At 39.4% G+C, this 26,721-nt stretch overlaps 1 protein-coding gene across 3 annotated transcripts in view; it reads left to right on the top strand.

The window, feature by feature from the left end:
• RCC1L (RCC1 like) overlaps positions 1-23,216 on the top strand; it is a 48,116-nt gene extending 24,900 nt beyond the window's left edge. For 2 of the 3 annotated variants that reach the window (XM_053707474.1, XM_053707473.1), the window contains exons 10-12: positions 14,529-14,702; positions 20,785-20,870; positions 21,903-23,216. In XM_053707474.1, coding sequence (XP_053563449.1) covers positions 14,529-14,702; positions 20,785-20,870; positions 21,903-21,980 — 338 coding nt within the window. In that variant the 3' untranslated portion in view covers positions 21,981-23,216. Of the gene's footprint in view, positions 1-14,528; positions 14,703-16,633; positions 16,703-20,784; positions 20,871-21,902 lie in introns of all 3 variants that reach the window. The other variant, XM_053707475.1, reaches the window with a different exon arrangement.
• Positions 23,217-26,721: the final 3,505 nt, after the last annotated feature.

Below are 26,721 nucleotides of genomic sequence, written 5' to 3'. Positions count from 1 at the left end.
TGGGACGCCCCAAAACTCTCCTTTACTTGGGAAATTTTGTGGAATCAACTTTTATGCTTATATACACATATTTTAAGTGTTTTTTTATATAATATTTTATTGCATTGTATCACTTTTATTGTATTGGATTGCTGATACTAACTGAATAAGCCCACTTGCTTCAGTCTGAGACTTTGATAACGTTAAGCTGGACTCATCTCTTCATCTGCAAAAAAAGAAACCTATTTAAGAGAATAGGGAAAGAAATGCTCTTTCTACACATCGAATATTTGGATACAACTTTAAAATTGAACTTTTACTAGTTATTGTTTAAAAAGGCAGCTGAGATTTTAATGAATTGTTTTAGTATCCAGCGTACCAGAAAACAATTAAAAATACAACTCTGTTGTTATGACTTGTATTGTTCGCTACAATGTTGCTGAAACCGTGTTTCTATCAAGTAAGGGGATATTGTGGAAAACAGAAACCAACAGTGCTTTGTAAGAGAGAGAGAGAGACTCTATTTAGGATCTATGTCCTGTATTGCCTTATATTAGGGTAGAGTAGCCACTTAAATATACTAGATATACTATAGTTCTCTTCCCCCCCCATATTATACAACATATATTAGAGCAACACTTATAGAATAAATTATAAGATGGTCAATAATCAACAGAGTGCTGGTTAAAAACTTGAACAGGATCCCCCTGACGCGGTCGCGTTTCACTTATACGCTTCCTCAGATGGGTCATCTCTTCACCTGGGCTGTAGGGTCTTTATAATATAATGTATCTGAAACTTGTCCCTAGTAGGGGGAGCAGTAATCTGCACCTGAATTCTTTTGTTAAAAATTACAATATTTAAGTATTTATGCAGTGTACTCTTGCTATTGAAATTGAATGTTGGAGACAAAAGTTGTTCTTCATAATGTTTGTGTTGATAATTTTTAAGTATATTCGTAGCTAATACGATATTTGCTCGCACAGATTAATAACTTGCTTTAACTACCTGAAGCAATTCTGATTTAAAGCTTTCTATTCTTATTATATGTCGTTGCTAACTATGCTGTGTATATGCTCAATGCTACGTGGGGGGCAGCAGATACATATACAGGGCGCTAGACCCTATAAAATGTCTGCAATTTGGTTTTCATATCTCGTCCCTGCTTATATATAAGGCTACTACCAAACTATCAGCGTCCGAGACAGTGCAAGGTAAGGTTAGTCTACATGAATGGTTATTATTACTATATGTGTGAAAGGTGCTTAAAACCCAGGGGTCATTTAAATTTACTTTTAGAGCAGATATTTGTAACTACAGCACTTAAGACCCTTGGTTATAACTTTGATCTGTTTCAATAATGAGGGTTAAGCTAATTTAATTATCGCCTGACATCTATACACACAGCTAGTCCTAAAACCATGCTGCGCCAGTGTTTATTATTTGGTCTGCTCCTTTCTCAGTGTGCATTTTATGGCTCCAGTAGATTATCCTGATGGGATGTTCCTGCTTAGTTACTGACTTCATATAGTTTGTCATTTGTTACCCTTGCATGCTTTATAATTAAGATTATTTCTTCTGTTATGTGTGATCAGTCCACGGGTCATCATTACTTCTGGGATATAACTCCTCCCCAACAGGAAATGCAAGAGGATTCACCCAGCAGAGCTGCATATAGCTCCTCCCCTCTACGTCAGTCCCAGTCATTCTCTTGCACCCAACGACTAGATAGGATGTGTGAGAGGACTATGGTGATTATACTTAGTTTTTATGACTTCAATCAAAAGTTTGTTATTTTACAATAGCACCGGAGCGTGTTATTACTTCTCTGGCAGAGTTTGAGGAAGAATCTGCCAGAGTTTTTTACTATGATTTTAACCGGAGTTGTTAAGATCATATTGCTGTTCTCGGCCATCTGAGGGAGGTAAAGGCTTCAGATCAGGGGACAGCGGGCAGATGAATCTGCATTGAGGTATGTAGCAGTTTTTATTTTCTGAATGGAATTGATGAGAAAATCCTGCCATACCGTTAAAATGACATGTATGTATACACTTCAGTATTCTGGGGATGGTATTTCACCGGAGCTACTCTGTTAAAGGTCACTAATCCTTTTAATAACTATTTATCATGTAAACGTTTTTGCTGGAATGTAGAATCGTTTACATTGCTGAGGTACTGTGTGAATAAATCTTTGGGCATTATTTTCCACTTGGCAGCCTTTTTTGCCTTTATTTGTGACAGTTTCGTTTCTCTTCACTGCTGTGTGGGAGAGGGAGGGGCCGTTTTTGGCGCTCTTTGCTACGCATCAAAAAATTCCAGTCAGTTACTTTTATATTTCCTGCATGATCCGGTTCATCTCTGACAGATCTCAGGGGTCTTCAAACTTCTTTGAAGGGAGGTAAATTCTCTCAGCAGAGCTGTGAGAATTCTTATAGTGACTGTGAATAAAAACGTTGCTTTGTATTTTTTATCAAAAAAGAAATCCAGCAAACCTCCCAGGCGTATAATCAATCAAAGATTTATTTGGAAAACCGTGCACAAAAACATATAAAAAAAGGTAAAACATACAGAATGTCCCAACAACCTGGAACAGATAAAGGAATCGTCCTACGCGTTTCAGCAGATATTCGCCTTATTCATGGACATAATTTACTCCACACCAACTTGTCTATTTAAACACACCCTTGTCATCAGGTGTGAGAGCTCCAGGTACTAATTATTAAAGGGACAGACCTAGAATATCACCATACTGAAATAAAGACAGACTAAAAATAATGAGCATTACATTAGGGGGAGATTGCAACGTTAATACTTTAAATGTTAATACTTTAAATGTTAATATAGCATATAAAGAAATATACAAATCTCAACAATTTATAAACATGGGCTAAACATATATATATAATTTGAGTAGCATATTCTACCATAAGCATCTAGTTAAAGACTTATATAAATGGGATCTGCCTCTGTTTATTGTAGAGCCTCCATGCGAGAAAATATTTATGAACTGATATACTAATGCCTTAACAATAACCATAAGTTTTGAAAATAAATGGTAGTGAGTGCATCATATTATTAATTACCCCAATAAAAGTATGACATATATTGTATACCTGAGAGGACTTATTAATGAAGAACAACAGAGAGAGCGTTGCAAAAGACAATGAGGAGATGCACAAAACAATGTGTATAAATTTTTATATATGGTTCAGAGCGAGCTGTGCTAATTCTAATAATAATGTATCTAGAATAAATTAATAAAGATGGAATTTTACTCTATTAATACATAGAGATAAAGAATATATACAAGCCAATCTAAACTATACTACTGTGTACCCATCTTAAATACATGATGTAAATCCTCTTTAGTATAGATTATCACATTTTGCTACTTAATGTACTTCCTGGGATCATAATATAAATCCTATCTATTAATGCCTCCAAAAATTAATGACATCGCCCACTATGTTGAAACCATCTGGAATCCTGGTTTTCATTTTGAAAATCCAGAAAGCCTCTTTGTATGAAAGTTTAGTTACTCTATCTCCACCACGTATGGCAGGTTTGATATGGTCAATAATTTGCCATTTTAGACTATTAACCACTTTATTGTGGACATGTATAAAGTGTCTGGCAAGGTCAGAGCATTCGATACCATGCTCAATATTCTTGAGATGCTCCCTGATCCTATTTCTACACTCTCTAGAGGTGCACCCAATGTATTGTTTTTTACATTCCACGCAATCTATGAGATAGATTACGAAGACAGAGCGACAGTTGGTATATGTATCCAACTCATAGACCTTCTGTGTGGTGTATGATTGAAAATTCTTAGTAACCTTTGTGAATCCACAAGCAATGCAATTGCTGTAGTGGCACCTATAGTGCCCTTTTACATTTAACCAGCTATTGCTTCTTGTCTGTGTACTTCTAAGTAGACTAGGAGAAACTGCATTACCTATCGTATAGCCTCTACGCGAGACAAAGTTGCATCCCTTCTGCACAAGATCTTTGAGGCTGTCCTCAGCAGTCAAAATTGGGAGATGCTTTTTCACTATATCACATATTGCATTAAATTGTGCACTATATGTGGTTATGAATGTAGGTCTGGAGTTATCAAAACGTTGTTTATTCACTAGGGCTTTGTTATCAAGGAGGAGGGTTTCTCTATCTAATCTGGTTACTTCTAGGAGGGCTCGATCTATTGTTTTTATATGATAGCCTCTCTCTAGGAGATCTTTTCTCATTTTCAAGCTCTCTGTGATAAAGACTTCATTGTCAGTACAATTACGTTTTAACCTTATGAATTGCCCTTTGGCTATTCCAAAACCCATATGTTTTGGATGATTGCTTTGGCCATGTAATATCGCATTCGCCGCAATTGGTTTGCGATATAAAGTTGTCTTTATCTGCTGAGTGTCTGTTTTTCCAATCAATAGGAGGTCTAAGTAGGGTATAGATTCTTTATTACTCTCATGTGTAAACTGTAAATTAGCATCATTGGAGTTGAGAAATTGAACAAACTCCTTTAATCTAGATGGACCCCCTGTCCAAACGAACAGGAGGTCATCAATGTATCTTTTATACATAGTAATGTAACCCCTGAAGGGATTTGCATCTCCAAAGACGTGGCATGCCTCCCACCAACCCATATATAGGTTGGCGTAGGCTGGGGCAAATTTAGCCCCCATGGCAGTGCCACGTCTTTGGAGATAAAAAGTCCCCTCGAATTGGAAAAAATTATGGGTTAGTAAAAAATCCAAGGTTTGAATTAGAAAGGTCTTAAGATTGCCGTCATAGTTACTGAATCTGTCCAGCATGTATGAGATGGCTTCTAAACCCTTTTTATGAGGGATAGCAGAATACAGACTAACTACATCTATAGTAAGCCATTCCGCTGCGTCTGTCCAAGCTACCTCTTTAAGACAACCCAAAAGGTGCTTCGTATCTTTGAGATATGATGGAAGACCATAGACTACTGGTTGTAGTAGAGATTCAATCCATGTTGAAATATTTTCAAATAGAGATCCTATACCCGCCACAATAGGCCTTCCTTTCACCCCCTCCAAGGATTTATGAACCTTGGGGAGGTGATGGAATATGGGGGTAACTGGATCTTGAACATAGAGATAGTCTACAGTGCCCTGGTCTAAAACCCCCATCTCCAAGCCATCATCTAACAGTGATACGAGCTGCTGCCTATATTTCTCAGTTGGGTTATATCTGAGAACTTCATAGACGTCAGCATCATTTAGTTGCCTAAGAGCTTCCTCCAGATATGACTGCCTATCCTGCACCACCAGGATTTTATGTCAAATTTAATTATTATTATTTTACTAATGGGAACAAACCTTTGCTAAAAGTTGTGTTGTTTTAAAGTTTGATGCTATAACTGTTTTTCAGTTCATTATTTCAACTGTCATTTAATCGTTTAGTACCTCTTTGAGGCACAGTACGTTTTTGCTAAAAAAGATTATAACCAAGTTGTAAGTTTTTTGCTAGTGTGTTAAACATGTCTGACTCAGAGGAAGATATCTGTGTCATTTGTTCCAATGCCAAGGTGGAGCCCAATAGAAATTTATGTACTAACTGTATTGATGCTACTTTAAATAAAAGTCAATCTGTACAATGTGAACAAATTTCACCAAACAGCGAGGGGAGAGTTATGCCGACTAACTCGCCTCACGCGGCAGTACCTGCATCTCCCGCCCGGGAGGTGCGTGATATTATGGCGCCTAGTACATCTGGGCGGCCATTACAGATAACATTACAAGATATGGCTACTGTTATGACTGAAGTTTTGTCTAAATTACCAGAACTAAGAGGCAAGCGTGATCACTCTGGGGTGAGAACAGAGTGCGCTGACAATGCTAGGGCCATGTCTGATACTGCGTCACAGCTTGCAGAGCATGAGGACGGAGAGCTTCATTCTGTGGGTGACGGTTCTGATCCAAACAGATTGGACTCAGATATTTCAAAATTTAAATTGGAGAACCTCCGTGTATTACTAGGGGAGGTCTTAGCAGCTCTCAACGATTGTAACACCGTTGCAATACCAGAGAAACTGTGCAGGTTGGATAAATACTTTGCGGTACCGGCGAGTACTGAAGTTTTTCCTATACCTAAGAGACTAACTGAAATTGTTACTAAGGAGTGGGATAGACCCGGTGTGCCGTTCTCACCCCCTCCAATATTTAGAAAGATGTTTCCAATAGACGCCACCACTCGGGACTTATGGCAAACGGTCCCCAAGGTGGAGGGAGCAGTTTCTACTTTAGCTAAGCGTACCACTATCCCGGTGGAGGATAGCTGTGCTTTCTCAGATCCAATGGATAAAAAATTAGAGGGTTACCTTAAGAAAATGTTTGTTCAACAAGGTTTTATATTGCAACCCCTTGCATGTATCGCGCCGATTACGGCTGCGGCAGCATTTTGGATTGAGTCGCTGGAAGAGAACCTTAGTTCATCTACGCTAGACGACATTACGGACAGGCTTAGAGTCCTTAAACTAGCTAATTCTTTCATTTCGGAGGCCGTAGTACATTTAACCAAACTTACGGCTAAGAACTCAGGATTCGCCATACAGGCACGTAGGGCGCTGTGGCTAAAATCCTGGTCAGCAGATGTTACTTCTAAGTCCAAATTACTTAATATACCTTTCAAGGGGCAGTCTTTATTTGGGCCCGGTTTGAAAGAAATTATCGCTGACATTACAGGAGGTAAGGGCCACGCCCTACCCCAAGACAAAGCCAAAGCTAAGGCTAGACAGTCTAATTTTCGTCCCTTTCGGAATTTCAAAACAGGAGCAGCATCAACCTCCACTGCACCAAAACAGGAAGGAGCTGTTGCTCGTTACAGGCAAGGCTGGAAGCCTAACCAGGCCTGGAACAAGAGCAAGCAGGCCAGGAAACCTGCTGCTGCTCCAAAGACAGCATGAACCGAGATCCCCCGATCCGGGACCGGATCTAGTGGGGGGCAGACTCTCTCTCTTCGCCCAGGCCTGGGCAAGAGATGTTCAGGATCCCTGGGCACTAGAGATCATATCTCAGGGATACCTTCTAGACTTCAAATTATCTCCCCCAAGAGGGAGATTTCATCTGTCAAGGTTGTCAACAAACCAGATAAAGAAAGAAGCGTTTCTACGCTGCGTACAAGATCTGTTATTAATGGGAGTGATCCATCCGGTTCCGCGGTCGGAACAAGGACAAGGGTTCTACTCAAACCTGTTTGTGGTTCCCAAAAAAGAGGGAACTTTCAGGCCAATCTTAGATTTAAAGATTCTAAACAAATTCCTAAGAGTTCCATCGTTCAAAATGGAAACTATTCGGACAATTTTACCCATGATCCAAGAGGGTCAGTACATGACCACTGTGGATTTAAAGGATGCTTACCTTCACATTCCGATCCACAAAGATCATCACCGGTATCTAAGGTTTGCCTTCTTAGACAGGCACTACCAGTTTGTAGCTCTTCCATTCGGATTGGCTACGGCTCCAAGAATCTTCACAAAGGTTCTGGGTGCCCTTCTGGCGGTACTAAGACCGCGAGGGATTTCGGTAGCTCCGTACCTAGACGACATTCTAATACAAGCTTCAAGCTTTCAAACTGCCAAGTCTCATACAGAGTTAGTTCTGGCATTTCTAAGGTCGCATGGATGGAAAGTGAACGAAAAGAAGAGTTCTCTCTTTCCTCTCACAAGAGTTCCATTCTTGGGGACTCTTATAGATTCTGTAGAAATGAAGATTTACCTGACAGAAGACAGGTTAACAAAGCTTCAAAATGCATGCCGTGTCCTTCATTCCATTCAACACCCGTCAGTAGCTCAATGCATGGAGGTGATCGGCTTAATGGTAGCGGCAATGGACATAGTACCTTTTGCACGCCTACACCTCAGACCGCTGCAATTATGCATGCTAAGTCAGTGGAATGGGGATTACTCAGATTTGTCCCCTACTCTGAATCTAAATCAAGAGACCAGAAATTCTCTTCTATGGTGGCTTTATCGGCCACACCTGTCCAGGGGGATGCCATTCAGCAGGCCAGACTGGACAATTGTAACAACAGACGCCAGCCTACTAGGTTGGGGCGCTGTCTGGAATTCTCTGAAGGCTCAGGGACTATGGAATCAGGAGGAGAGTCTCCTGCCAATAAACATTCTGGAATTGAGAACAGTTCTCAATGCCCTTCTGGCTTGGCCCCAGTTAACAACTCGGGGGTTCATCAGGTTTCAGTCGGACAACATCACGACTGTAGCTTACATCAACCATCAGGGAGGGACAAGAAGCTCCCTAGCAATGATGGAAGTATCAAAGATAATTCGCTGGGCAGAGTCTCACTCTTGCCACCTGTCAGCAATCCACATCCCGGGAGTGGAGAACTGGGAGGCGGATTTCTTGAGTCGCCAGACTTTTCATCCGGGGGAGTGGGAACTTCATCCGGAGGTCTTTGCCCAAATACTTCGACGTTGGGGCAAACCAGAGATAGATCTCATGGCGTCTCGCCAGAACGCCAAACTTCCTCGCTACGGGTCCAGATCCAGGGATCCGGAAGCAGTTCTGATAGATGCTTTGACAGCACCTTGGAACTTCGGGATGGCTTATGTGTTTCCACCCTTCCCGCTGCTTCCTCGATTGATTGCCAAAATCAAACAGGAGAGAGCATCAGTAATTCTAATAGCACCTGCATGGCCACGCAGGACTTGGTATGCAGATCTAGTGGACATGTCATCCTGTCCGCCTTGGTCTCTACCTCTAAGACAGGACCTTCTGATACAGGGTCCATTCAAACATCAAAATCTAACTTCTCTGAAGCTGACTGCTTGGAAATTGAACGCTTGATTTTATCAAAACGTGGTTTTTCTGAGTCGGTTATTGATACCCTGATTCAGGCTAGGAAGCCTGTTACCAGAAGGATTTACCATAAAATATGGCGGAAATACCTATACTGGTGCGAATCCAAAGGTTACTCCTGGAGTAAGGTTAGGATCGCTAGGATATTGTCTTTTCTACAAGAAGGTTTAGAAAAGGGTTTATCAGCTAGCTCATTAAAGGGACAGATTTCAGCTCTGTCCATCTTGTTACACAGGCGTCTGTCAGAAAATCCAGACGTCCAGGCCTTTTGTCAGGCTTTAGCTAGGATCAAGCCTGTGTTTAAAGCTGTTGCTCCGCCATGGAGTTTAAACTTAGTTCTTAACGTTTTACAGGGTGTTCCGTTTGAACCCCTTCATTCCATTGATATAAAATTGTTATCTTGGAAAGTTCTGTTTTTAATGGCTATTTCCTCGGCTCGAAGAGTCTCTGAGTTATCAGCCTTACATTGTGATTCCCCTTATCTGATTTTTCACTCAGACAAGGTAGTTCTGCATACTAAACCTGGGTTCTTACCTAAGGTAGTCACTAACAGGAACATCAATCAAGAGATTGTTGTTCCATCCCTGTGTCCAAATCCTTCTTCAAAGAAGGAACGTCTTCTACACAATCTGGATGTAGTTCGTGCCCTCAAGTTCTACTTGCAGGCAACTAAAGATTTTCGCCAAACTTCTTCCCTGTTTGTCGTTTATTCTGGACAGAGGAGAGGTCAAAAAGCTTCTGCTACCTCTCTCTCTTTTTGGCTTCGTAGCATAATACGTTTAGCCTATGAGACTGCTGGACAGCAGCCTCCTGAAAGAATTACAGCTCACTCCACTAGAGCTGTGGCTTCCACTTGGGCCTTTAAGAATGAGGCTTCTGTTGAACAGATTTGCAAGGCTGCAACTTGGTCTTCGCTTCATACTTTTTCCAAATTTTACAAATTTGACACTTTTGCTTCTTCGGAGGCTATTTTTGGGAGAAAGGTTCTTCAGGCAGTGGTTCCTTCTGTATAATGAGCCTGCCTATCCCTCCCGTCATCCGTGTACTTTTGCTTTGGTATTGGTATCCCAGAAGTAATGATGACCCGTGGACTGATCACACATAACAGAAGAAAACATAATTTATGCTTACCTGATAAATTCCTTTCTTCTGTTGTGTGATCAGTCCACGGCCCGCCCTGTTTTAAGGCAGGTAAATATTTTTTAAATTATACTCCAGTCACCACTTCACCCTTGGTTACTCCTTTCTCGTTGTTTCTTGGTCGAATGACTGGGACTGACGTAGAGGGGAGGAGCTATATGCAGCTCTGCTGGGTGAATCCTCTTGCATTTCCTGTTGGGGAGGAGTTATATCCCAGAAGTAATGATGACCCGTGGACTGATCACACAACAGAAGAAAGGAATTTATCAGGTAAGCATAAATTATGTTTTCTTTCAGCCCTTTAATAAGAGATGCAAGTTAGTAGCGCATGACGAACAGAATATTGAGAACCTGAGAAAGTGTTTGTCTTTGATTTTCTCTATGTACGAGACTGGTTTCTACACATAATTATAAGAAACCTATTAAATCTGAGGTTTACATAGACCAAATAATACTTTTGTTATACTATTGTGCAGCCGCTCACAGATTTGTATTTAGGTGTGATGATATACAATGTAAGAATTGTTGTTCTTTGCCTTTTGTTTGTGCTCTGTATCCTTTATGGATAAACCTCAATAAAAAAAAGTTTCTCAAAATCAATGACTTGCAAATCTTAAATACCTTAAGATTTTAACCCCTTAAGCCAAACTGACGTACCATTACATAATAAAAAAGAAGCTGTGTGTAAATAATATAGTGATAGCAAAAATGCTAAAAATTATCCGGTATTCTGGGCAGGTTTTTCTCTGAAATTCCCGGTACTGAAGGGGATAATAAAAAATGTTTAGTTATGTGTAGTAATACAACTTTGCAAGATATATTTATTTATTTTGCCCCTTTTCATGTAATTTATCTCTGAAGATTGTGGCTTTTCTAAATCTCAGAACTGAGAAAGCACACTGCAAACTTCTTAAAGGCCAACCCTGCTACATACAGTATATCTCCCTAATTGGTTTTAACAGATAAGAACTACAAAATAATATAACGTGGCTAGCCTTGTCAGCTGCAGACTCAAGCCCAGATTACCTCATCCAAAGTGGTGACTGTAGTTTGGCTATTGGAAAACAATTGCAACAAACAATGATTTAAAAAAAAATGTGTAAGCTTGACTGATATGTTATTCTATAGCAAGATAACAGAAATCTCTTGTAATTATACAGTGTTTTACTGTCCCTTTAAGTTTTTAACTGCGGTCTCAAAATCACAAACAGTAGAAATGTATATACAATAGGGGTGCTTAAAATAATCGATTCTGTGATGCATCGCGATGCAGCCCGTTAACGATGCTGCATCGATGCAGTGCAGATCAGAATCAATTCAGGGGTATTTTATACACTAAAAAACCTATTGTATTTTGATTAAACTTGGGCATAGCATACTTTTAAATCTCCATATTTCCTTCTTTTCCCTTCATATGAAGTCGCAGAGCTTTGTAAGTTAAATGACACTCTAGGGCTCCCGTACACGAAGCAGTCCATGTGACTAATAGTTGAGTTTCACTTTTCCCTTTCCTGGAGTATCTCTTTACCCGCGAGTAGCTGAATACGTGAGTTAGTCAAAGACTTTGTTGCTGCGCAGTGATATGACGGAGACTCTTCCGTAGCTACGACATAGGAAGCCCTTTCCCACCCCTTCCCGGAGAGAAGAGATTGGTAAATCCCGCTTCAGAGGTAATGGAAGCTGAGTGAGCGGCGGCGGTGACAGCTGATGATTTCCCCCAGAGGGATCCCCAGTGACGCGTGTGACAGGTACCAGCAGGTGCTCTCTGCCCACCCAACCCAGTCCCTGCTCTGGGGGCAACTTCTCCCAGCTTCTGCTTTTCTTGCACCCAGGCCAGGGACCTAGTACCTCCTCACCTCCCTGAGCTCTGCACCTCTGTCCCTGACACGTGTAGGCCGCCGGCTGAACTACCCTATAAGCATTAGATCTATGTAAGTGGGACAGTATCGCATGCCAGGATATCTGTCCCTACACACCCAGTGGTCAGAGATCCCCTCACGTCACTTATAATGCAGTGGTCACCATTATCTAGTGCAGGTCACAATGTGTATCCCAGGAGGTTAGATACAGTGGTTGCTTGACACTTCTTGCTCCCTCTCCTGCAGTCCTGGGTTAGTCTTGTTGTTGAGAATCCACATCCAATGATTTTATGTTGTTATTCAATAAATATACTTAGTTAGTATAGTCATTTTAGCTTAGTGTTTTTAAAACTAATTGTTGGTCTTCAAAAGGATTGACGGTGCAGCAGTATAGGAAACAACATTCAGGACAGCTATAACCCCCCCCCCCCCCCCCAGAACTGTAAAAGCAGTATATTATCTCCTTACATGGCACAAATGCAGAGAGTATGTTGTTTTTGTGTTAGAATTTCCCTTTAGTACAGATGTATAGTACTAATGTTTCCTCTCTGTCAGACCCCTAGCCCAAACGAGCATTTGAGGGTTGCTGTAAAACTTTTGTAAAAATATATATAAAAATATATATAGTGTGTGTGTGTGTGTATATATATATATATATATATATATATATATATATACATATATACATACACACATATACACACACACACTATATGTATATATATATGGAATAGAACAAGTTCAGGAAAATCATGGACAGTAAGATGCGCACCCCTAATATACAACAACAATGGAAGAAACTGTGATTTATAGAGGCCCAGATGACAATGAAATGTGTGGTGCTCTGGCAAAACTAGACCAAGATGGAGAAGCATAAGCAGAAGACTCTAAATACTAATTTATCTATTTCATTTGTTGAGAAGGTGACCGTAGTAATGGAATTATTCATGGTAGTTTTGTGTGATGTCTAATAAAACAAAATTTTGCTAACTTGACAATGGTTTTGGAGATGTTTTCATATTTCTTTAATTTAAAAATATAAGTATTGAGCTATTGATATAGATATTGATATAGATTGAGCTATCTATCTATCTATCTATCTATCTCTCTATATATATATATATATATATATATATATATATCTCAATCCTGATAAAAAAAAAATATTACTTTCCAACTTATGTATCAAGATAAGGAAAGGTACATTTTATAGGGCCGATTTACCATCTGTCTGTCATGATATGCTGTAGCGATCATTCCGCCCGAAATCGATGAATGCCGACAGCATACTCTGTCAGCATTTAACATTGCACAAGCAGTTCTGGTAAACTGCTTGTGCAGTGTAGCCCCCTGCAGATTCGCGGCCAATCAGCCGCTAGCAGGGGGTGTCAATCAATATGAGCAAAGAAGGCTGTGAACATTTGTCTTTATTGTTTAACTTTTTGATCTTTTGTTAAAAAAATACTCTGGGGGTAACACACATCACAATGGGTAAGACCAGGGAATATAGCTGTAATGTGCAGCAAAAGGTTGTTGAGCTTCACAAAATGGGAAGTGGCTGCAAGAAAATAGCAAAAGCATTGAAAATGCCCATTTCCACCATCAGGGCAATAATTAAGACGTTACAGTCAACTAGAAAAGTTATGAATTAACCTGGAAGAAGATGTGTGTCCATATTGTCAACACACTGTGAGGAGGATGGTTTTAGTGGCCAAAATATCTCCAAGGATCACAGCTGGAGAATTGCAGAAGTTAGTTGCGTCTTGACACAAGTCCTCTTCCAGGATATGACTTAAATTGGGTAACCTCTCGACAGACCTTTTGCTAGTTGAGACCACAACCCATTTCAATGGGCTTTTTCTTTTAGGGGGAGCAGACACCCTTATCTTTATCTCTATGCACACCGGTTTCCTTATCTTATCCCTGTCTGTTTACACAAAGCCAGTACTTGGAGAGAACAATTAAAAATGAGCATTTTAATACCTATCTCTCTAACCCCCTTTGGGTGTGTAGTTTCTTCTTGTTTATGGAGTTTTGTTTTTATCCAGTACTTAAGTACTGAAATTTACAGTTTACTTTGGGATACAAAAGGCAAAAGAAGGTATTTAAAATGACAAAAGTAAATGATCTATTAGTAAATAATTTAATACACTCCAGCAGCTAAAATGAATCACTGTGAATGCATTAAAGGGGAGGAAATATTATAGTACACTATCCCCTTAAATATTTTTCTGTCGGTGGGATGGAGATTCTGTAATCTTGGCCTGATTTAAACCCTTACTGGCTAGAACTGGACATCTTGTGTGACATATCTTAAAGGGATATGAAACCTCAAATTTTTCCTTCATGATTCAGATGGAGCAAACAGTTTTAAACAACTTTCCAGTTTACTTCTATTATCTAATTGGTTTATTTATGTTGGTATCCTTTGTTGAGAAGCATACCTAGGTAGGCTCATTAGTGCATTCCTGCTCCTTCAACAAAGGATGCTAAAAAAAAAGAGGTTGGAAATTGGAAAGTTGTTTAAAAATCTATTCTTTATGTGAAATAAACATTTTAGGTTCCATATGCCTTTTAAGTATGGCGCCACACACATTCATCTTAAGATAAAGCACATAAAACAAGGACATGACTAAGAGCCAGCAATATCATGCTGTGATGTTTGGTAACAATTGACCTTCTTTATTTTCCTTCTGCTCAGATGAAGGGAACGTCTTTGTTTGGGGTTTTGGTATTCTTGGGAAAGGACCAAACCTTCTGGAAACACAAACACCTGACATGATTCCTCCAACTCTTTTTGGCTTTTCGGACTTCAGTCCAGACATCAAAGTGGCCAAAATATGCTCAGGACTTGGATATTTTGCTGCGGTTAACAGTAAGTTTCAAAAACTTTATATCAATATGTAATACTTAATTTCTCTGTTGGACTGGGTTTATCTTGTTACACAAACCTAAATCAGTGCTGTTTGTAGGCGCTTTTACACTCTACTCATTTACTGAGAGATCCACTGGTGGCTTTATGAGTTAGTATTCCATCTGGTGGTGTCATAGACCGTTACAGTTATGCATTTGTTACAGAAATCTATATAATGATAGACTGTGTTGGGATAATGCAGTATATGCAGCTCAGTCCTAGTTTCTATAATGTAATTTTGGTGCTACAGGTAGAAAACCATCTATCCAAACTGCTTGGGACTGGAAAAGGTTTAGATTTTGGAAAAGTTTGGATTGTTTGTATATTGCATCTGTAAAATGGTACAGTTTGGAGAGGGGATGGAACCAAGTGTAAACAACAATATCTTATGTCATTTAGGCAATATTTACATGTCATAATACAACGTATATAGCAACATCAGAAAGATAGTAAAGTCCTATAATCAGAAAGGTAATATTTGTTGTTTTAAATAAATATAGATTATTAACTGCATTTTAGAAAACAAACCAAAGACACAGACAGAGAAACAGTAATTTTTTATATATTTTTTTTTTTAAATCATTAAGTTTGGATTTTGGAATTCCGGATTTGGGGATTTGTACCTGTATAATAATGGTCCTTCCATAGCTTAATTACCCAGTTTGCAGCTGAGAAACCGTTTTCAATGTTATTAAACTTTAGTTTTCTGCCAAAAGCCAATGAGTTTGTGGTTATTTTGATTTAGAAGTTTAAAAATGTTTTTTGTTTTTTTTTGCCTGGGAAAGTAAACATTTTGAGATTTTAATAGAAACTGCTTAAAGGTATAGTCTAGTCCAAATTAAACTTTCATGATTCAGATAGAGCATGCAATTTTAAGCAACTTTCTAATTTACTCTTATTATCAATTTTCCTTCATTCTCTTGGTATCTTTATTTGAAAATGTAGAATGTAAACTTAGGAGCCGGCCCCATTTTGGTTCAGCATCCAGGGTAGCGCTTGGTGATTGGTGGCTACATTTACATCAATAACAGTGCAGTAATACATTGTTCTAACACATTTTGGGCAGTTTTATGTAATAGTATCTGGCTCACCAGACGTGTTCAGCTAGCTCCCAGTAGTGTATTGCTACTCTGAAGCTGACATTAATTATGTGTTTAACCAATATGCCGTGTACAATAATAATATTGTAATACGTATAATAATAAAAAAATTATCTTAACAATACTTTTTTTTTTTTAAACAAATTCATGTCCCTTGAAAATGGTAAAATTGTTATTTTCACGCTCACAACGATACATGGTCTCAGGCAATAATAAGTTGCTCATTTAAAGATTAAAGTGTGCCAGGAAAAACATTGGATGCATAAGGTTTTTATGTTTTAAAAAACTATTTTATGTTTGGGATCTTTATAGACATCTAATGAAGCATTTAAATCATGTTAGTACAGCTCTTATAGCATATTAATCCAATTGCATTAAGATTAAATGCATTTATGTAAAATATTATTTCTTTCCTATGACATGGAGTGTCCACAACGTCATTCCAATTACTAGTGGGATATTCAATTCCTGGCCAGCAGGAGGAGGCAAAGAGCACCCCAGCAAAGCTGTTAAATGTAACTGCCTTACCCATAACCTCCAGTCATTCTCTTTACCTCTGTCAATGGAGGTTGTGCGAAGTTAGTGTCTGAAGAACTTAATCCTTTTTATGGGTACTTTTCCCTGCAAGCAAGGATGGGGTCTAGCTCTGTCCATGTCAATCTCTTAAGTAAGAGTAGTGGTGGCTTTTAGCAGTTAAAAGGGGATGAGGAAGTCTTTGCTTTACTTTTAACATTTTGCTACCCCTTTGTGGAAAGCCAGGGTTGGTTACTCTGTTCTTTCTTTTTCCTACAGGTCCATGGCAGAGAGCTTAGTGCCTGCAACATCTTGAGGATCAGCATCGTGAATGCAATAGGATCTAAGGTAAGTGCCTTTGCCCTTCTAGGTACAGGAAGGCTGCAGCACTTAAGAGGTTAAGCCTCTTTTTTTACAGATCCATTCTGGGACATAATACTTATATTGAAGTATTCATATTGGGGACACAATTTCTTTTTATTTTTACAGTATGGCACATATCAGTATGACAAGGAGACTATAATTAGGGCTTATTTATAACCTTATTTATTTTTATTATATGAGGGGAGTGTATTTCTCAGCCTGTCAGGCTCTGGATCATTACACAATATTTCTCTGTTAGACATGAAACCGGGAAGCCGTTATTTAAACTGTTACATTTTGCGCTCTTTTTTTTTTACCTGTAGTATTGCACAGTTTTTATTGGGCCCGCTCACGTGACCCGTACTTCCAGGTTTTGCGGAGCTGTGGAGATCGATAGCGATCTTCTTCTGTCAGAGTTACAGTGCTGGGAGCTAAGATGTGAAATCTCTTCTAGGAGTTTCTCAATATAGCCAAGTAATCGTTCAGGATCGTCTAAAAGGAAAAGAAATATCTTCTAGGAGATCCATTTTTTCCCTTTACTAGTGGGGTGTTCCACTTAGCTGGTAGGAGCCTCAGGAAATCTGAGGTGTTCCTTTTTTATTCTCTAACAAATTTATTGTTTAAATTCTCTACCTTGCATTTTAATTAATTTGATAAATAAAAGTTTTTTATTTTTCCCTTACTTGCTGATTTTATTTCTAATAAGTGGGAATTTTTCACCATAGTATGGACTCTGAACAGAATCAGTCCATCTCTATGGATAAATGTTTATTATGCTTAGAGGCTCATGTTGTTCTTCCAATGGAATTTTGTTCCTCTTGTTTAGCTAAAACTTTAAAAATGTAAAGATAAATGACTTCCTTCTGAGCCAACTGTCTCTCAGGATATTGCTGTGCGTGACATGCCTCAGCTTTCTCCTCAAATGTCCCAAGCTTTAGTTGTTGCTCATACTGTGCCTTCTGTGTCCTCTCAAACTCCTGGGGGCATTTATTTACCTGGGGATTTTGCCGCTCAGGTTTCCTCTGCAGTAACAGCGGCTTTATCAGCTTTCCCTTCCTTGGGTAAGCGCAAGAGAAAATCTAAACGTTTGCTTGATACTAAGTCTCCTGACTCTAGAACTGCTTTAGCAATTATTGATCAGTTGTCTGATGAGGAAAATACTTCAGTAGCTTCTGAAGGTGAGATCTCGGACTGACACTTTAGCAGAAAAATCTTCAGAATCTGAAGAAGTACATTTTAGATTTGAGCTGGAACACCTACGGTTACTATTGAAGGAGGTCCTAGCTACTTTAGATGACTCTGAACCTTTGGTTGTTGCCAACCCTACCAAGTCTTCTAAACTGGATAGAGTTTATAAATCTCCATCTTCTGAGGAAGTTTTTCCTGTTCCAAAGAAGATGTCTGAGATCATATATGAGCCATTCCCCTGTTTTAAAAGATATTTCCTGTTGCTTACTCTATTCGTGACTCATGGCGCACTGTACGTAAGGTAGAAGGAGCTATTTCAACTCTTGCTAAGAGAACTACCATTCCTATAGAGGATAGTTGCTATTTTAAGGACCCAATGGACAAGAAGCTAGAGGCTTACTTAAAAAAGATGTATGTTCATCAAGGACTACAGTGGCAAACAGCAGCAAGTATTGCTACGGTTGCGGGAGCTGCATCTTATTGGTGTGATGCATTATCTGATCTCATTACACAGAAAACTACAGTAGAGGAGATTCAGGATATGATCAAAGCTCTCAAATTGGCTAATATTATCTGTGATGACAATATGCAGATAATTCGTCTGGGAGCTAAGATGTCTAGCTTCACGGTGCTCTTGGTCTGCCGATGTTTCTTCTGAGGCCAAGCTTTTGGCATTACCCTACAAGGGAAATACTTTGTTTGGACCTGGTCTAGCAGTGATCATTTCAGAGATTACAGGTGGAAAGGGATCTTTCCTAACTCAGGACAAGAAAAATAGACCTAGAGGTCGTCGGACCTCTAATTTTCGTTCCTTTCGTAACTTTAAGAGACCAAAGTCGTCCTCTTCCAAACCAGATCAACCCAGATTGTCTTGGAAATCCAACCAGCCCTGGAACAAGGGAAAACCAAAACAAGAAGCCCTTTACTGACTCTAAATCAGCATTAGGATTCCGCCCCCGATTCCAGTGTGAATCTGGTGGGGGGCAGGCTTTCTCTTTTTCGTCAAGCCTGGATACGAGATGTCCCAGACCCCTGGACGGTGGACATAATATCCCAGGGTTACATGATGAGATTCAAGTCTTGCCCTCCAAGGGGCAGATTTCTCCTGTCAAGACTTTCCTTAAACCAAATAAAGGAGGAGGCCGTCTTAAACTGTGTAAAAGACCTATTTTCTCTGGGACTTATTGTTCCTGTCCCTCTAGCAGAACAGGATCTAGGATTCTATTCAAATCTATTTGTGGTTCCCAAAAAGGAGGGAACTTTTTGGCCCATTCTAGACCTCAAGTGTCTCAACAAATTCCTCAGGGCTCCGTCCTTCAAGATAAAAACTATTCGTTCCATTCTTCCTTTGGTACAGGAAGGTCAGTTTATGACGACCATAGACCTAAATGACTCTAACCTTCATGTTCCCATTCACAGGTAACACCATCAGTATCTGAGGTTTGCATTTCTGGACAAGCATTTCCAATTTGTTGCTCTTCCATTTGGTCTAGCCACTGCTCCCAGAATATTCACAAAGATTCTGGAGGCGCTATTAGCTGTGATCAGATCCCAGGGAATTGCTGAGGCACCTTATCTAGACGACATTTGGTTCAGGCGTCATCTTTTCAACTAGCCCAATCTCATACAGAGATGCTGTTGTCTTTTCTTCATTCTCATGGGTGGAAGGTGAATTTGGAAAAAAGTTCTCTTGTTCCATCTACCAAGGTGTGTTTTCTGGGAGCTGCAATAGATTCCCTGTCCATGAAGGTTTTTCTGACGGAGGTCAGAAAAGATAAGATTCTTGCTTCCTGCCTTTCTCTCCAGTCTGCCTTCCGTCCTTCTGTGGCCCAATGCATGGAGGTGATTGGTCTGATGGTAGCATCCATGGACATCATTCCTTTTATTTGGTTCCATCTTTGACCGCTGCAGCTTTGTATACTGCGTCAATGGAATGGAGATCATTCGGATTTATCTCAGAGGATAAATCTGGACCCTCTAACAAGAGACACTCTCTTGTGGTGGCTGTCACTGGAACATCTGTCTTGGGGCACTTGCTTTCTGAGACCTTCTTGGGAAATTGTGACTACGGACGCCAGCCTGGGGAGCTGTTTGGGGCCCTCTAAAGGCTCAGGGTCTGTGGTCTCGGGAAGAGTCCTTTCTCCCCATAAACATCTTGGAGTTGAGAGCTATCTTCAATGCTCTATCAGCATAGCCTCAACTGTCGTTGGTCCGGTTTATAAGATTCCAATCAGACTCAGAGTTCTTTAGCCATGAAGGAGGTGACTTGCATTCTTTAGTGGGCGGAAGCCCACAATTGTCCATCCACATCCCAGGTGTGGACAACTGGGAAGCAGATTTTCTGAGCAGACAGACCTTTCATCCCGGGGAGTGGGCTCTCCTTCCGGAAGTGTTCTCTCAGATAAGTCTCAAGTGGAGGGTTCCAGAGTTGGATTTGATGGCGTCCCGACAAAACCCCAAGGTTCAAAGGTACGGTTCAAGAGATCCTCAGGCCGTTCTGATAGATGCTCTAGCGGTTCCTTGGAGGTTTTCTCTGGCTTATCTGTTTCCTCAGTTTGCTCTCCTTCCATGAGTTATCGCCCGTATCAAACAGGAGAGAGCATCTGTGATTCTAATAGCTCTTGCATGGCCACCTTTTTCACCCTTGTGTTTCTTCCTTTTCCATTTCCTTCGGCTGAATAACTGGGGGTTATGGGTAAGGCAGTTACACTTAACAGCTTTGCTGGGGTGCTCTTTGCCTCCTCCTGCTGGCCAGGAGTTGAATATCCCACTAGTAACTGGAATGACATTGTGGACTCTCCATGTCCGGATAGAAAGAAATTGATCAGGTAAGCATAAATTTTGTTTTTTTGTTCCCCCACCTACAAATCTTCTTGAAGATCGTGGTGAGCTTTTTGTTTGGGGCAAGAATTTAAGAGGCTGCCTGGGTACTGGAAGGAATGAAGATCAGTATTTTCCTTGGCGGGTAAGATCTCATAATATTATTTTAAAGCTAGAGGAATCATTTAGATATTCTATGTTTTCTGGTTCTAATTAGCCATTTTATTTTTGTTTTTACAAGCTTTGCAAAACATCATTTTATATGACTGAAATGGTTGTGGAAAAATCTGCTCTGTTTTGCCAACAGTGGACTAGATTACAAGTGGCACGCTAACTTGAGCGCAACCAATAAGATGTTTATTGCGGCTCTTTGTGCGTCAGAAGTAGCACATGTATTACAAGTCGGGATAGGAGCGACTTCAGAGCTCTGGTTAACTCTTATGCTCGACTAAAAAGTTGCACAAAACAAAGTACATTTAAAAGTACAATTGCACTCATAACACTATGTAAAACAATTGCAATAAAAAGTTATAAGGGCTCAAAGATATGAGGTGTTAGAATATATGTGTGTACATATGTATTTTTATGTGTATATATGTGCTTTGGCGCCCTTTGCAGTCAAGTAGCTGAAAACATAAAAAAAATAGTTATGCTGCAATATTCATATTTAATACAGTGTTTAACTGTGTATTTACCGTAAATAATTCACATTTCAATGTTCTTCACACAATAGAATATGTTCTATGTATTTATAAATAAATATATATTTATGAATAAATATAACATGTTCTGCTATGTGAAGAACAGTGGAATGGGAAGTATTAATATTTCATGTTGGGTTAGCGCACTTGAGAAAATGTGATCGGGTTTGCGCGACTTGTAGGGTGTTAATGTGGTCGCAATATTCTAATTTCGGCTTCTTGCGCACTTTGGGGTTAGTGCGCAAGCAAAAACTTTTTACTTTCAACTTGTAATACGCGTGCTACCCGATGTGCGCAAAAATCCGAAGTCAAACCGAGTAAACGCGGGAGCGCAAGCTTCCTCTCCACTCGTAATCTAGCCCAGTATCTTTTGGAACAGAAATAAGATCAGAAATATTATTAGGGTCATGTAATGGTCATTTTTTTGCCATCATCTAATGATAAAATGTTTTACTTCAATTTTGTGTTTTTTGCAGGTGACTGTCCCTGGAGAAGTGATAGATGTTGCTTGTGGAGTGGATCATACAGTTGCTCTGGTGAAATCATTCACATGAGTAAAGGTTTAAATCTAGTGAAATGGATTGTTTAATCCATTTTAACCTGAACTTTTTGCTGCTCCCTCCAGTAATTTAGTTACTGGGCATTTGTTGTGTGCAAATAGCCTGTCAATCAATTCACAGACAATTACTTCATCTTGGGAAACTGATGTCTGAACTGTACAAGCTGATATTTATAGTTCTATTTCTGGAAGATCAGCTTTAACTGCTTGGAAAACCCATGCATAAAACCAGTCACATATCAAGCTGTTACTATTAATTTTTTTTTATTCTCACCAAGGAGACAAAATCTTTTTAAAAGTGAGAGAGAGGTTTTTGAAGTAGTGGATGAGCTATAACACAAATATAATCTAGCTCATTCTGTATTGGAGGTGTATGAATTTTAGTATGTGGAGGCTGTCCTATAGGTATAGTAAATACACATAAGAAATGAGTAACAACTTGATTGTGGCAAGAAGATGCACTAAATTTCTAAGACAATCTAGGACTGGAAATGCCACGCCAACGAAGGATTGTTCTGTGCCACAGAGATGGCATGTGACCAACAAGCTGTAAACAATCCGCCAGATTTAGTGCCAGCTTTTGACTCGGTGAGTACATCTACTGAAGTAATCCAGGCTAGTGTACCTCTGCTTGCCACTGACACACCTCTATAGATTTAGGTTTCATGAGATCAATGCTTAAGATTCCTTTAGTCACCATTATGCAGCAAATGTAAGCAAAACAAAAAAATCCCAATAAATGGCACAGTAGAAATGATAAAACCAGCAATTTAATGCAGTTCTATGATTTGTGTATAAATTGTGTTTTGACCCATGCTCCTTGGAAAGCGCAAAAAGCAAAATCTATAACCGAGGTTTTCGGAATACTGCAAATTGCCCAAACAAGCTTCTTAAAGGGACTTTAAAGTGCTGAGTACAAGTACAGTAGCATGGCTACTACTTATCATGCATTGCAAGGCAGACAAGTTATGGAGCAGCGGTCTTTAAACAAGGGGCACCAAGCTCCATACGGAGCTTGATAAATCGGCCCCTATATGTGAAGAAGTAGCACGCTAATAATTTTTCAGTGAGAAACTGGCACTTTTTTTTTTTTCTTTTTTTACAGGAGACCCAGTGGATTCAAAACTATACTATTATTTTATGTATGTATCATGACATGTGAGATACAACAAAAAGTGTGAAAAAGGCATTTTTTTAAATTTAAAAAATTAATAAACATGTTGTTTGAAAATATAGTGTGTGTTTTTCTAAACTCATGCCAGGTTATCACTATTAACACTGTGATCACCTGGCTATTTAAACATATATAGATGTTTTATTTTAAAAAGGGGCTTCTGGGCTTAAAAACACGGGGTCTTTGGGTTCCTTGGGTCTTTTTGATGGCCTGTTATTAGTGCATATAAGTGTAATGTGTTTTTAAAAGTATTTCTTTCTTTCATACAGGTGATGAGAGACCACGATACATTACTCTTCTCTACCACTAGGAGGAGGCAAAGATTCCCAAACCCCAAGAGCCCTATAAAACCCCTCCACCTCACACATACCTCACTCTTTACTTTGCTCTGCTGGAGGTGGTTGAGGAGTGAAGATGTGCATTTTCTTTTTAAGTGAGATGGGTTTTCAGTCTATATTGAGGCCTGGTTTCCTAGTGCTTGTCAGAGGGATGTATATGGGGTATGGTTTGTGATTCTTCTTTCACCTCATGGGAATTTTTCCTAAACTGTTAACTGGTCGCAGGGACTTGACTTTTGCCTCCCTTTATGAATCTACAATATACTCCTGTTCCATAACCACAGCTGATATGTTTCAGTACTGCTTTGGCTGTCTGCTGCTTATTTGCTGGTGGACGAGGGTCTATTGGGAAGTATAATTTACACTATAGATATAGATTTATTACACTATAGATATGTTATGGGCACTTTTTTAGTTTGTATGTATGTATGTATATATATATATATATATATATATATATATATATATATATATATATATATATATATATATATATATATATATATATACAGGGAGTGCAGAATTATTAGGCAAGTTGTATTTTTGAGGATTATTTTTATTATTATAACAACCATGTTCTCAATGAACCCAAAAAACTCATTAATATCAAAGCTGAATAGTTTTGGAAGTAGTTTTTAGTTAGTTTTTAGTTATAGCTATTTTAGGGGGATATCTGTGTGTGCAGGTGACTATTACTGTGCATAATTATTAGGCAACTTAACAAAAAACAAATATATACCCATTTCAATTATTTATTTTTACCAGTGAAACCAATATAACATCTCAACATTCACAAATATACATTTCTGACATTCAAAAACAAAACAAAAACAAATCAGTGACCAATATAGCCACCTTTCTTTGCAAGGACACTCAAAAGCCTGCCATCCATGGATTCTGTCAGTGTTTTGATCTGTTCACCATCAACATTGCGTGCAGCAGCAACCACAGCCTCCCAGACACTGTTCAGAGAGGTGTACTGTTTTCCCTCCTTGTAAATCTCACATTTGATGATGGACCACAGGTTCTCAATGGGGTTCAGATCAGGTGAACAAGGAGGCCATGTCATTAGATTTTCTTCTTTTATACCCTTTCTTGCTAGCCACGCTGTGGAGTACTTGGACGCGTGTGATGGAGCATTGTCCTGCATGAAAATCATGTTTTTCTCTAAGGATGCAGACTTCTTCCTGTACCACTGCTTGAAGAAGGTGTCTTCCAGAAACTGGCAGTAGGACTGGGAGTTGAGCTTGACTCCATCCTCAACCCGAAAAGGCCCCACAAGCTCATCTTTGATGTTACCAGCCCAAACCAGTACTCCACCTCCACCTTGCTGGCGTCTGAATCGGACTGGAGCTCTCTGCCCTTTACCAATCCAGCCACGGGCCCATCCATCTGGCCCATCAAGACTCACTCTCATTTCATCAGTCCATAAAACCTTAGAAAAATCAGTCTTGAAATATTTCTTGGCCCAGTCTTGATGTTTCAGCTTGTGTGTCTTGTTCAGTGGTGGTCGTCTTTCAGCCTTTCTTACCTTGGCCATGTCTCTGAGTATTGCACACCTTGTGCTTTTGGGCACTCCAGTGATGTTGCAGCTCTGAAATATGGCTAAACTGGTGGCAAGTGGCATCTTGGCAGCTGCACGCTTGACTTTTCTCAGTTCATGGGCAGTTATTTTGCGCCTTGGTTTTTCCACACGCTTCTTGCGACCCTGTTGACTATTTTGAATGAAACGCTTGATTGTTCGATGATCACGCTTCAGAAGCTTTGCAATTTTAAGAGTGCTGCATCCCTCTGCAAGATATCTCACTATTTTTTACTTTTCTGAGCCTGTCAAGTCCTTCTTTTGACCCATTTTGCCAAAGGAAAGGAAGTTGCCTAATAATTATGCACACCTGATATAGGGTGTTGATGTCATTAGACCACACCCCTTCTCATTACAGAGATGCACATCACCTAATATGCTTAATTGGTAGTAGGCTTTCGAGCCTATACAGCTTGGAGTAAGACAACATGCATAAAGAGGATGATGTGGTCAAAATACTAATTTGCCTAATAATTCTGCACTCCCTGTATATATGTAGCTAATATATATTGCCCTGGGACAGAATCCTTTTCAATATGCCCTTGTTGTTTTTTGCACGTCGTCTTTTTTGACGCGCTTGTTGGTCTACGCTCGCCACAGTTGTGCACGTCAGGTTAACGCTTGTCGAGTTAATGCAGTCCCTTAAGTGTTTCTATAGTTCTTTCGGCCGGCTTACACATGTCGGGTTAGCGCACATTCATCTTCGGCTATGCGCACATCAGGTTTTCTGCAACTTTAGAACTGTTAGTTTTTTTTTTGCGTGCGTTAATTCTCTCTGATGAGCGTTATCTGCCCTTCGGGCGTTTATGTTAATGTCTTTCGCTTTGTTTAGCAGTTCAGCTTAGCACGTATTGTACCTATGAGTTTATTTAAAAAGCTACTTTGGGGGTAAGTGATTTCCATTCCTCAAGATCTTTTTAAGGGGGTTATAGTGTTTATTGCATTGCTTTGTAATATGCTATAATGGAGCAGTCTGATTTTGTCCCTAAATCTACCCAAGAAATTGAGTCCCCTGAACATCTTTCTACCATTATTAGGTGTGCGTATTGTAAAAAAGCTGAGGTGCCTTCTGCAGCTCATAGATATGATTCATGTTTAGAATTATTAATGCAATCATACCAACCTAATGCTGTTTCTTTGGGTATTAACACACCTTCCGTTTGTTCATTACAGGAGGATACTGAAATTGTTTCACCTACTGTGAATTATTTTTATCAAGGCTGCAAAGGTTAGTTCAGATTTTACCTTATACATGTTCTATGAACCCTGAATCCAGGAATATTTTTAAATCTTCAGATGGTGAAGTTTCCTCTTGTGATAAGGAATCCTCAACTGATGTTGTTGAACCTGATATTTTTTATTTTTTTTGTTTAAATTTAAACATATTTGTTCTCTTTTAAAGTAGGTCTTAATTACTTTAGGGGTTAAAGATCCTAACGTTTCTCATGCTAAGCCTTGTAGCATGTTTCTCATGCTAAGCTAATTGTTTAAATTTAATTTTAAAGACTGTTGTTAATCTCCCTGAGGTATTAACCATTCCTGATGCTGTCTCTGACATGATTTAGGGAATGGTCAGAGCCAGGTAATGCCTTTACTACTTCTGCAAGGTTTAAAAATTTAGATCATTTACCTGCTGCTAATA

Source organism: Bombina bombina, chromosome 3, assembly GCF_027579735.1.
Source record: "Bombina bombina isolate aBomBom1 chromosome 3, aBomBom1.pri, whole genome shotgun sequence".
NCBI lineage: Eukaryota > Metazoa > Chordata > Amphibia > Anura > Bombinatoridae > Bombina > Bombina bombina.
Note: the sequence above shows the minus strand (reverse complement) of the source record. Positions and strands in the feature narration are given on the sequence as shown.